The 12,993-nt window shown below is 47.6% G+C and overlaps 2 protein-coding genes across 2 annotated transcripts; both read left to right on the forward strand.

Annotated features, from left to right (window-relative positions):
• Positions 1 to 18: 18 nt before the first annotated feature.
• Positions 19 to 3,255, forward strand: SERLADRAFT_462133 (uncharacterized protein; the record flags this gene model as incomplete). The annotated part of the gene is made up of 11 exons (XM_007315932.1): positions 19 to 200; positions 263 to 317; positions 381 to 481; positions 540 to 646; positions 699 to 1,058; positions 1,114 to 1,141; positions 1,201 to 1,399; positions 1,457 to 1,950; positions 2,011 to 2,165; positions 2,220 to 2,531; positions 2,590 to 3,255. The coding sequence occupies 8 exons, from the start codon at positions 130 to 132 to the stop codon at positions 1,481 to 1,483; spliced, it is 948 nt and encodes a 315-aa protein (XP_007315994.1).
• A 3,195-nt stretch (positions 3,256 to 6,450) lies between these two features.
• SERLADRAFT_447127 (uncharacterized protein) lies at positions 6,451 to 8,925 on the forward strand (the record flags this gene model as incomplete). Its single annotated transcript, XM_007315933.1, has 8 exons — positions 6,451 to 6,806; positions 6,906 to 7,005; positions 7,072 to 7,705; positions 7,759 to 8,200; positions 8,261 to 8,330; positions 8,389 to 8,487; positions 8,545 to 8,567; positions 8,627 to 8,925. 8 exons carry the CDS (start codon positions 6,564 to 6,566, stop codon positions 8,699 to 8,701), a joined length of 1,686 nt encoding a protein of 561 aa, XP_007315995.1.
• Between the last annotated feature and the right edge of the window lie 4,068 nt (positions 8,926 to 12,993).

The following is a 12,993-nucleotide window of genomic DNA, read 5'->3' on the forward strand; positions in this document are numbered from 1 at the left end:
TTCAAGGCTTCCATAGTCGGAATGTGCGGTACCCGGCATTACATCCTCGCAGAAACTTGAAAATCACATTTTCACGATAAAGTTCTGACCAGCCATACCTTCAAACCCCATCACCATATTATTGCTATCATGCCTAGTGATTCTACAATTCATGCATTGGCCGGTGCGACAGGAGGAATCGTGGCCATGTCGGCTACATAGTAAGTAGCTCCTGTTTCTAACGTGGTATCGCTTTGAGCTCACATATATTTCTGTCGACCAGTCCTTTGATAGTCTTATCTACGCGGGCTGCAGTAGAGACCAAAAATGAGTCGAAGGTGCGCCATACTTTACTCCCGTTTTCTGGTGTTATAACCGTGTTGATATTCCGTCCCCTCCAGCCTGTCTACCAGGCCGTCCTTGATATCATCAAAAGAGAAGGCGTTTTAGGCCTTTATAGTGGCCTCAATTCTAGCCTGTTGGGTATAGCAGTCACGAATGGGTGAGCATCCTCGTTCGAAAACTCAGTCCGCGCTCCCGACAAGACGAATGATGGATAGCGTGTATTACTACTTTTACGAGCGGTCGAGAGGAGCCATTCTCAATTCAAGGGCGGGGAGTAAAGCGTTAAGCACCATCGAGTCGATAATAGCTGGACTGATAGCTGGTATGTTTTCCCGGTCGAGGTTAATCGGCTCAGCATCCTGATTTGCTTGCAGGTTCTGCTACAACAATCATCAGCAATCCTATATGGGTTGTTCAAACCTCTCAAGCTGTTCACACCGTTGAGTACCCATCTTCGGATCCCTCTCAGGCAAAAACCGTGGTGAAGAAGCTTGGCTTTGTGGAAACCATCCGAAACATTCTCGCAAAAGATGGTGTAGGCGCATTTTGGCGCGGCATAGGTCCTGCTTTGGTCTTGGTCATAAATCCAGTGTTGCAATACACTATTTTCGAACAGCTTAAGAATATGCTCATCCGGACAAGAACGGAGAAAATGCGAGCAGCCGGTCTTGTTGCTGCCGTCGCAGTTCTATCGGACTGGGATTTCTTCTTTTTGGGTGCACTATCTAAGCTGGGTAAGCATATGCTGTTGAGAAGATATCCTGTCTGCTTACTGAAGCATTTGTACAGTCGCCACATCTATAACCTATCCTTACATGTGAGTCGAATTTTTCTGAAAGCAGTTCACTTCCATATGTGACCTTTTGTCGTTTTCAGCGTTGTAAAGAGTAGGCTCCAGGCAGGACATGCTCACGCTCTTCAGTATAAGTCCTCTTTGGATGGGCTTCTGACAATTTTAAGGGACGAGGGTATACAAGGGCTGTACAAGGGCATTGGCAGTAAGGTCACTCAGAGTGTCCTCACGGCAGCTATTTTGTTCGCGGGACAGAGAAGAATCTATGAGCTCATAAAGAAGGTATGTGCCTCAGGCATTGGTGTCGGGGGTATTACGAGAGTCTAACCCTGGCAGTAGGCACTTGCCCCGGTTGTTCAAACATAATGTTTGGTTTTGATCAAGCAGCATGGTGTGTTAGCCCTGTCTGCTTTCCTCTTTTCAAGTCAAATTGTGGACCTCGGTCTGGGCGTAAGGGTTTATGGATCCCGTTTGCGTGGGTCTATGGATCAAGGGCTTATGTCTTAGGCCACCTACGTAAATTTGTTTGCCTACTATACACAGTTTTATGATTATTCAGACTTAGACCTCGTATACGCGTACCTTTCACCACTGGCAAGTGATTTGATGTAACCCCTAATTCGAAGTCACACCGAAGCGTTACACCCGCGTGACCTGGTGAACGCGTATCCGATTTGTTCTTCAACTTGTAATGCCACCTCCGCTTCGATTGAATGCTGTAGCATTCATTTCTCCACAGAACCACCCGATTCTCATACGAACATTTCACAAAGGAGATGAGCTCAAATATCATTACATTGCACACACAAGTCTGGATGTATTTGAAGAACGCAGTCAGCATCTTTGATATTGGGTGTTTTTATCGACGAGCTCTGAATATGCCTGCTCCTCAGTAAATGCAGACGCCAAAGCCACGGAATGCTACTTGGGTCTACTATATGCAATGGATGATGTTGCAGTGTACGGGTACATGACGCCATTGAAAGTGAAAATCGTTATCGCTCTGGCTCTGACGGATTCAGTAGTGAGGGATGCAGAAGTCATCATGGTACGTGGAGTTATTTTCCCAGCTCTAATGATTGAGCTTGACTTTCGAAACCAGATTTTCAAAGCGCTACATATGGCCTTTTATCGCGCTGTTTCGAACCCGTTTCTGAAGCTAGGTTCATCGGTTGAGCCTTCTGGAGAGCAATACCCTTTCCTTCAGATTAGTGGGGGAAAATGGAAAAACTTTCGACAGCGCGTAGACGAAATAAGTAGGGCTACGGGAAATGTTCCTATACCAAACAGCTGAACTTGAAGTCATGTTCGTGCGAGTAATGCGCATTGTGTGGATACGAGGTTCCGCAGTTCATCGCGGATTGCAGGTTTCGGCCAACGTCACAATCCGCGGTCTAACTGCCTTTGTTTAAAGGCTTGTGTCTTTCGAACCAACAAGAATTTGACCTTTCAATTGACTCAGATGTCCCTAGATTACCACATTTGAGACAGATACGGGGTGAACATATTTTACCATGCAATTCGTTGCTCTCGAATATACATATGATATAATCAATATAGATACCCAGGAAAACTTTGTTTTTGTGATAAGAAACCTTGATCATGTCTTTCACTCGTCTTCATGCTGATATTAATTATCTGGAGAACTGGGGTAAGATATAATATAGGGACCACTGATGCTATAACCCCATCAAAGCTCGGTTCAACTGGTCAAGCTCTTCATTGGCTTCTCGTGCCATTACTCTCGCCATCCCATCCTGGTCTGCCGAAGCAACATAACTAAGTGTTATCTTTGCTCTCTTCATGAAGGCCCCGGAGATCGATCCTTCATGGAAGTCAGAATCATAGACGTGCTCTGTAGTCGAACGAATGAGAAGAGAAAGGAAATGCAGCGCAGCACGTCGAAGCGACGGATATTTAGTGTAAGTGGATGTAGGATTCGAGTCGATGGTTTGTTCACTTTCATCACTAGTACTTGGAGTTTGATGAGTAGAGGGCATTTCTACTTGCAGGAGATCCACCATGGCATCAGCAAGGTCATCCACATAGCTTGAGAGAGCAATAGAGTTTGTCTTGATACATTCTGTGAGAAGGGATATCGCGGAGGTGCGCAAAACTGTAGGGGCGTAAGATGATCGAAAAAGCTGGAAAAGTGGAGGCACAATTATGTCCACTTCATTCGAAATATCAAAAGTCAGTTTTGAACAGAAATGAAGATGTAATAAATATCCTTGCCATATATTCCCAAGGCCTCCCCACATCTTCTAATGACCTGGCCCAGTGCCTCTCCAACTCGAGACCTTGTATCCACATCCTGTGGGGTTAACGTGCTGCCTGATATACCATCCAACTTTTGGGCATAGGTTCCAACAAGACTCCTAAGTACATCTTTGCCGAAAAAATCAACCATCGCAGACAAGCCTTGAACAGCGTTCAAGAAAATGTACGAGTCCTCATCTTGCACGGATTGCATGAATATCGACAAAATGGCAGGTGCCAGTGCCCGATCTATCGTTTGGCTGTCTGATGAAGGTGAGCGTGACGACACTAACTGTCTCAGGAGCAGGAGTCCATGCGCTCGAACAGGCAGAATGGGATCTTGAAGGAGTTTCAAGGATTTTTGGTAGATTTCTTGCGGGTCATCTTCTTCGACTGTTCTTTGAGATGAGGGCCATACAGTGGAGGTAGAAGCCAACCGAGCGGTCATGACCATCCTCGCTTCCCTCGTTAGTCGTATTATTGTCTGTGAGCTCTGGTGCGCTAAAGGTTCCAATAATACAAAGATGTCATTTAGCACAGGAGCACTACGCGCAGAAAGAGTCTGGTTCGCTTTGTGAATTGGAAATAGTCAATGGAATATTCTAGAATTGTTAATGATGACTTACCTTCAAGTGTGGCCAGAAGAAGATTCACCGCTGTTTCAATCATTTCATAGTCCAGCCCTCCATGCTCTGGTGTCTCGTCGTCGCTGTCGCTATCCTGAAGAGAGTCGTCATCTTCTTCGGGGACGATCCTCAAATCTTTCAAACTTAAGCCATGCATTGACCCCTGGGGTTCACGAGACTGCCCTTCAGGCTGACCAACATCTGAGGGTTCTAGGGCATGCTTCACAAATAGCAGAATATGCTCTGGTTTACTAAGGATGTTTGACGAAGCATTTCCAGCTAATTGTGATTGCATTTGAATAATGAGCTGTAGATAAAGCATCACCCTTGACATCACCCTCAGCAAAAACAGTCCCGTAAAAACAAGACAACAAAGATTCGTACCGTAATGGGTCGATATTTTTGATGCCCTTGGTTTTTTGATAGACTTCCAGTAATTCGACAAAGAGTTCAGAGGTGATGTCAGGTCGATCTAGTGACTTGAAATATTGCACAAGATGGGTTGGATTAGGATAGAGATCAAATAAATCCATATCAATCTCCTCGGTCTCCTCTTGGCGACGAAGATCTTCTGGAGTCAGGAGCGACAGTTTTTCAGGGCGATCTGACCTATAAGGTCTCACAGTTTAATAAATTACGGTAGGATTGGGAGCCCGAAAGGTACTTGCCAGTCTACTCTCTTAACCTCTCCTGTGACGTCCACTTGCCAGCCTATCCGATCTCCTCGCAGAATGTTATTCATTATATCGAGGCCCTCCTTTCGATCAATGACTCTTCCCCATGTTGTGAGGAGACCTTTGATGGACTCCTTTAATACAGGGTCTGACAATTTTGTTTGATCCAAGTGATAGAGAAGGGAATATAAGGTCGGTATGACAGGGGAGAGCACATTAGATATAAAGGTGGGAGAAGGATCTGTATTGAGCAGGAGCAAGAGCAACGTAGATATCGCCATCCCAGGGGTAGAAGACACCTCTGAGAAGGACGTATGAGCATCAGGCGATGGAGGTATCCTTTTGGCAATGATATCAGGGATGTCACTCGTCAAGTAAACAAGGGGGTCGTGTAAGATAGGGAGCGCGATGGAAGACGCGAATATTTGATGGGGAAACGGAAACTCGGTATCCGAAGCCAACATACGAGAGATCGTAAGGCAAGCTGCACGCCTATACGTTGGCGGCGAGTCATTCGAAACAAGAGCAACAATCCGAGGTAAGATGATATTGAAGTATTCCTGCGCACTAAATTGATGAAACGGGACCTACTGATACGAAATGAACAACGACAAACCTCTGGTTTCATTCCCGCAGGGACGGCAGTTAATACTCGAGTGACATGATCAAATTTCTCCAATGGCGCATCCTCAGCGCCTTCCTGCTCTCCAAAAACAGCAGCACAAAGACCACGCACACCTTGAGGACGAAGGAGTTGTCTGCTCAGAAGGGAAGAGCAGGCTTTGCGGATATGCGGAATGGGAGACGGACTACTTGACAAAATAGCACCCAAGGCAGTGATAGTTTGCGAAGGAGGCAGACTTAAGATAAAAATGCTCTTGCATTAACTATTTCTGATTACATATGTAGTCGATGACAGACGTACATTCCTAGAAAACGAGATACTAAAGGTCGTAGATCGTGCAAAGTAAGCATTGCATCGGAGGCCAAAGACCTGGGAAGCCATCCAAGAGCAATACATGGTTTAAGCAAATGGGCCGTATGTCGAACTAGCAGAGTGCTAGTGATTAATGTCTGCGGCATGGACCCTTGCAGCCCTCCAGGAAATAACAGACCCATCAAACGTGAGGTCATGAATGATAATTGTTTGTAAACATCGGGAGTATTGGTAAGGTCGATAATTTTTGGAGTAGCACGGGATGGAGGTTTAGTTGACCAGGATGCTGCCAGCTCGATAAGGAGAGGGTCGATGCCCCACCTGAATATCATGGACAAGAGAGTACGCAAATGCGCCAGATCACGGGTTCCGATAGCTGGTGCATCACCTGGAGACGTATGTGGTTCTTTATCCACAGAACGTGCTTCATCATCGGTTGGTTCGTCGACTTGTAGGATCTGCTGTACACGTTCCACTACATCAAGAGCCCCTTGAGCAGTCTCGAGCTGGACTTTCTCTATCGTTTCTGACTTGAATTCTGTAGTGCGATCGTGCTGGCCAAGAATAGTGTAATGCCTAGAAAGTCTTGCCAACAAAACGGTTTTCAGCTCTGACCCGGGATTGGGAGGGTTGGTGTCTAAAAGAGAAGAGCCAGCGCTGAGGACGTCTACAAGTTCTGACCCCAAAGACATTGCGAAAGACAATCTATACGACGACGCCGTCTGCGATGGCGGTGAGGCTGTTTTCTTCTAGTTCGATGATGTATTCGGTCCCGGTAGTGTAACAAGCAATGAGTCTTGAGTCAAGAGCAACTTGAAACGGGACCGCGCCACAGTTGGGCACATGCCTGGATCGGCATAAAACGATAAAGCCCAAAATTTCTCAGTCGTCTGTCTGCACATCACCCCATCGCTCTGATTGTCCAGATCAGCAAAAAGCAGTATTCAGAAATGAGCAGACTAAATGCTGGCGCTTTTGAGTTCGTGCCAGGACGAACTCTCCGTGCACCACAGCCTAGTGCACCCCAGCCTTCGCTGGCACCTGTCGAACGTCCCCTGCAAACAGAAGCACCAGCTCCTCCTCCAACAATCTCTTTGAATATCGGTGGTGCTAAACCTCCCCCTGCACCAGCACCAGCACCAGCAGCCGTACACCATCCAGTCACACCCGCTAGCACTGGTACATCTACCCCAGCATCAGCCGTCCATAAACGCGCAGATACCACTCATGCTACGCCATCAGTTGCTTCATCTCATGCCAACTCCCCCGCTCCCTCAACGCACGACAAAAAGGTGTTCACAATGGACAAGGCAAAGACAGATACGCTGGCCATCGCAAGAGAAGTACAAGCCGTTGCTGATCGAGAAGTACTTAAGGATCTTTATGGTGACGGTAGGACCATTCCTCATTCAGTGTAGTACCGATCCTGCAGTTCTGAGGTCTTTTTCTTTCGTGAAGTAAAGGAACACTTGAACATCGTCTTTATCGGACATGTAGATGCTGGCAAAAGTACGCTGGGCGGAAATCTGCTCTATATCACCGGTTCAGTCGACAAACGGACCATGGAAAAATACGAGCGTGAAGCCAAAGAAGCCGGGAGAGAGAGTTGGTACCTCAGCTGGGCCCTAGATTCCACTCCTCAGGAGCGTAGTAAAGGAAAAACAGTCGAAGTCGGTCGTGCCTACTTTGAAACAGACATGCGCCGATACACTATCTTGGATGCTCCAGGCCATAAAACATATGTGCCTTCTATGATATCTGGTGCCGCTCAAGCAGATGTCGCAATACTTGTGATTTCTGCCCGCAAGGGTGAATTCGAGACGGGCTTCGAGAAGGGTGGTCAGACACGAGAGCATATCATGTTGGTGAAGACAGCCGGCGTGTCTAAAGTAATCGTCGTTATCAACAAAATGGACGAGCCCACCGTGAAATGGGAACAGTCGCGATACAACGAAATTAAAGATAAATTGACGCCATTCATCAAGGCAGCCGGTTTCAATCCCAAAACCGACGTTACTTTCATACCTGTCTCTGCATATACCGGCATGAACTTGAAGGACCGTGTTTCCAAGTCTGATTGTTCCTGGTGGGAGTAAGTGAACACTGCATTGACTTCACCGTTCTGTTTATTGACTGCCATTTCAGCGGCCCATCTTTCCTTGAACATATGGATCACATGCCTATGGTTGACAGAAAAATTAACTCGCCATTGATGATGCCCATATCTGAAAAATATAAAGATATGGGTGCGATCGTGGTCGGGAAAATTGAGTCTGGCCATATGCGCAAGGGAGACAACCTGATTCTTATGCCGAACAGGGTTTTCGTTGAAGTTGCCGCCATCTACAATGAGCTAGAGGATGAAATCTCCAAAGCACTTTGTGGAGACAATGTGCGCGTACGTTTGCGTGGTGTTGAAGATGAGGATATCACTCCTGGATTCGTGCTCACAAGCCCCAAAACTCCTGTACACTCTGTGCGCCAATTCGAAGCACAACTAGCTATTCTAGAGCATAAGAGCATTATATGTGCGGGTTACTCAGCGGTAATGCACATCCATACTTTGTCAGAGGAGGTTACACTACCTGTGCGTAATAATCTTTTTTGATAATTTCCTCTGAAATTCTCACTTGACATTTGATTTCAGGCTTTGTTGCATTACTTTGACAAAACGACAGGTCGCAAATCAAAAAAACCACCTCAATTTGCCAAGAGGGGTAAGTTAGATATCAACCGAAGTATTGTGCTTAAGGTGACATCTTCCATCCTCCTCAGGTCAGAAGATCGTGGCGCTCGTTGAGACCACTGCGCCTATTTGTATCGAGCGTTTCGTAGACTATCCACAGCTAGGCCGTTTCACCCTCAGAGATGAAGGTCCGTATCTAATATACACTACATAATACATACAATTGACGCCATGAACGTTTTCAGGGAGAACGGTGGCCATTGGAAAGGTGAGCACAAGGAACGGGTCACTATACATCACATCAACTAAAATTGTCTTTCCGCTCAGGTTACAAAACTGATTGATAGCCGGATCGACGAAGTAGCTGAAGGCGTATCGAGCGTCTCTTTATCCAACGCGTAATGGTGATCAGACTGCATCTTGCATTGCCGTTTAGCTTAGAACTCCTGATGGCTTCTGATCACATGTTGGTACGATACCACGAATTGGCAATTATTGTACGTCCCTAGCGCCACCTCTAGATATAGTCAAACCATCTGTATGTTGTAGAGTGTTTTAGTGCTTCCAGTAGTGTAAGAGATTGTTGTACGAGCAGTAGGAAAGACGAATTGAAGTTTGTAGCATTGCAGCGACTGCGGATGAGTTTAGACGCGACGCCTATGAATGGGCGGTGCCGGTTGCGCCCTTTGCTGGAAAGTCTGAGCGCTGAGCCTCATCCCTGTACTCTCTTGCGTTTACATTTCACTTCAAACAGGACCAGACAATACCGACGATTCAGCATATTACAGGTTTCGATACTACCTGCTGGACTGCATAGTAAAGGTACTAGAGCATCCGTGGGTCTGAAACAGGACCAAACAGGCAATACTGCCATACCATAGCCACACTTCCGAGTCTCAACACCTCCGCCAGCAACACGGGAAATATTCATTGTCTTAGCTTCGAGTTGGTACGACATGGCTGCAGAATCTGAAGAATACCTGGCTGTCCTCAGGGCTTCATATGACTACGAACCTCAGTCAGAAGATGAAATAGCAATCAAAGAGAACCAGATGCTCTTTCTCCTGGAGAGAACAGATGACGAGTTGAGTGCATCAATCAGTTCTATTGTGGTTCCACTTTCTGAATAGAACGTCTCTAGTTGGTGGAAAGTCAAGGTCAGAGGTGAAACGCAGGACGAAGAAAGCCCTTCTGGGCTTGTGCCTGCCGCCTATGTCGAACAGGTCGGTGTTATTTCCCATCATTCGCAAGTCCCAGCACCATAATCTAACTACCTCATTCATCCATATTCAGGCAGAACACACGTCGATGGTCAAAGCTCTATACGATTATGAGGCATCCGCTCCAGGCGAGCTTTCTGTCAAAGAAGATGAAGTATTGCTGGTCTTCGACAAGGAAGATGACTGGATCTTGGTCCAGAGCGAGAAAGAAGGTGGAAAAGCCGGGTTTGTTCCCGGAAACTACGTCGATGAGGTATGTCGTTGAGTTGATTTTCCATATTGCCCCTTGTTCACACCTCGTGCGTTCAGATAACCGACGAGCAGTCTAAACCATCTGTACCTCATATCATAATTCCACCATCGGTGAGCACCCAGTATATACGTAAATGTATGCTATCTCATCTGTACGTTCCTAGCCTCCCCCTCCTGCACGCCCAGTGAGCATGTACATGGATCCGGCAGTGCTCGTGGCTGCAGCTCCCACCAAAGCTCAGGCTGACGACATCAAGACATGGTCAGTGTCAGAGGTCAACGAGAAGGGTAAGAAGAAGAAAGGTACCCTTGGTGTTGGCAATGGTGCTGTGTTCTTTGCAAGTGAATCCGACAAGGTGAGATCGCACATTCTTCTTGATTGTTATAATAGCCGACATTAGCAACAGACGCCAGTCCAAAAGTGGCAAACCGTTCACATTGAGAACATCAGCGTCGAAAAGTCGAAACATGTTCACATTGAGGTCGGAGGACCTACTCCCATCAAATTGCACTTCAACGTGGGTTCCAAAGATACCGCAGATGCTGTCGTTTCCAAGCTTGAATCGTCCAAAGCCTCTTCCACCGTACCTAGGTCTTCTTTGGAAGCTAACAGCGCCCTAAGCAATGGCACGAGGTCTCCTCCGGCTCGTACTCCTAGTCCAAACAAGAAGAACGGTGTGCGATTCGCGGAGGAGTCGCCTGCTATCATACCTCCTAGAGAGCCTGACGAAGATGAAGATGAAGAAGGGGCGGAGGCCGATGTTCCCACTGTCTACAATGGTGCGGACGAAGAAGCCTCGGATACTGACGGAGAAGCTGCTATAGCTTTATATGATTTCGAGGGGACGGGATCCGATGAACTGTCGGTACAGGAAGGCGAACACCTCCATGTCCTTGAGAAGGGCGGTGATGAATGGTGGAAGTGCAGGAATACCCATGGTGAAGAAGGCGTTGTACCAGCCTCTTATCTCGAGGTCAGTTTTAACTATGTTTTTTTTTTTTTTTTGTTTCGTGAGAAGTCTTTCATACTTCACACAGAGCACTTCATCTGCACAAACGTCTGAACCGGTGGACGACGGAGCAGCTATCCGTGAGCGCGAGGCACGTTTGGAGGAGGAGCGTGCAGCAAAACAGCGCGCGGATGAAGAACGTGAACGTGAGCGCAAGAAACAGGAACAAGAGCGGCGTGCTAAGGCTGCTGCTGCTGCTGCCGAGGTCGAAAGGAAACGACGTGAGAAGGCACGTGCGGCAGCAGAGGCGGAAGCGGAAGAGCTGGAAAAACAACGCCAAGAAGAGGCAAAGCGCGTCAAAGCCCAGAAAGAAAGGGAACACAGCCAGTCACCGTCAGTATTTGTATCCACTCCCCATTATTGCACATTATTGACACTCACAATCACACAGTCGACCTCAATCATCTCAATCACAACGTAAGGCCTCGAAGACTAGCGGCGAATCATCGTCTGGAGGAGGTCGTAGTTCCAGCGATAGACGTAAGTTTGTTTTACTGGAATGACTTTTTCAGGTCTGAGCCGATAATATACAGGTGGCCCTCCCCCTGAATCAACGCGGATATGGCACGACAGGAGCGGGGAGTTCCGTGTTGAAGCTGCGTTCCTTGGCTTTTCCAATGGTAAACTCAGGCTCCACAAAGCCAACGGCGTTGTCATCGAGGTCCCGTCAGAGAAAATGTCGCTCGAGGACATGCGTTATGTTGAGAAGTTGTCAAGCAAGAAAAATTCTTCCTCTTCATCTCGGAGATCTCCCCAAGATGATGATGATGATGATCAACCGCTAGCCTTGAAGAAAAAGCAGTCAGAGGCTACCAAGCGGGCCACTATGCAACAACCTGTCAAGAAAGGTCCACAGGTCGACTGGTTCGAATTCTTTCTTTCGGCTGGCTGTGATGTTGATGATTGTACCCGCTATGCTTCTTCGTTCGAGAGAGATAAGATCGACGAAGCTATCTTGCCAGACATCACGGAATCAACCATGCGCTCATTGGGTTTGCGGGAAGGTGACATCATTCGTGTCAACAAGGTCATCCAACAGAAGTATGCGAAGCCGAAGGCTGCGAATGGTCAATTACTTCGAGATGAAGAGCTTGCCAAGCAACTACAAGAGGAGGAGAATACAGCGCGAAAACCACCAACGAATTTGTTTACTAGTCCTGACGGTGTCTTGAAAAACAACACCCAACGTCGGGGTAGGCCACAGCCTAGCAAAAGTCTCCCTCCTGCTACCGTCGATTTGAATGCTATCACTACAGCATCGGGACAAATACAACGCACCTCATCTCCTCTTGTCGCCAGCCCTGTTGGAATCCCGTCTTCTCCTGCATTGGTACAGCCGCCTCAAAGGTCTAGTTCGGCAGTCCCAGCGGCAGGCGGGTTTGATGATGATGCTTGGACTAATAGACCGGGTTCAAAGCCGCCTGCAGCTGCCCCTACTCCTACCCCAGCTGCTGCACCACCCAGGGCACCGTCAGCGCCTCCTGCGCCTCAGCCTACACCTCCTGTACAAGCACCTCAACAATCATCGGGAGGTGGCAGTGGTCTTGCAAAGACAGACGCTGAACTTTTCGATCAGCTCGCTCGTTTAAGCCAGCTGAGGAGTAACCAGTCCGTCCCCGCAGGACCCGCATCCACCCCACCAGGCTCTCGCCCTTCTCCTGCCATTTCCTCTCCTCCGCCTGCCGGATTTAATTCTGGCCTTGGTATGGGGTCGTCTCCTGCACCTATGGGCCAACATTTGCAAAGCCAACAAACCGGAATGTTCCTCCCCCAGCAACAAAACGGTCCTCGCGGTCCATTTGCTCCTGTCCCTGCTAATCAGAGTTTACTGCAACCTTTGATTCCCACCACAACAGGCTTCAATAGTTTTGTTCCTACTCGTATATCTAACACTTCTTCTCCTTTCCAGGCCCAGGCCCAGCCACAGCTTCCTTTCCTTCAGTCCCAGCCGACGGGCTTCCCCCCTTCTTCTCAACCACTCCTTTCACAACCCACCGGATTCCCCACTTCTGGATTCCAGTCTTCCAGCCCGATGCTACCGCAGCCCACAGGTATTCCAACTGGAAATTTCGGGAATTTTTCATCTGCACCCTCTTTCCAACCTGTTTCAACCAGTAAGTTTATTCATACATCATACACTTCAGAATAATATCAAATTCCTATTTAGATCCCACTGGTTTCAATCCATCGTTTTCTCAGCCACCGCCTGTCC

The sequence above is a fragment of the Serpula lacrymans genome, assembly GCF_000218685.1.
Source record: "Serpula lacrymans var. lacrymans S7.9 unplaced genomic scaffold SERLAscaffold_4, whole genome shotgun sequence".
Taxonomy (NCBI): Eukaryota; Fungi; Basidiomycota; class Agaricomycetes; order Boletales; family Serpulaceae; genus Serpula; species Serpula lacrymans.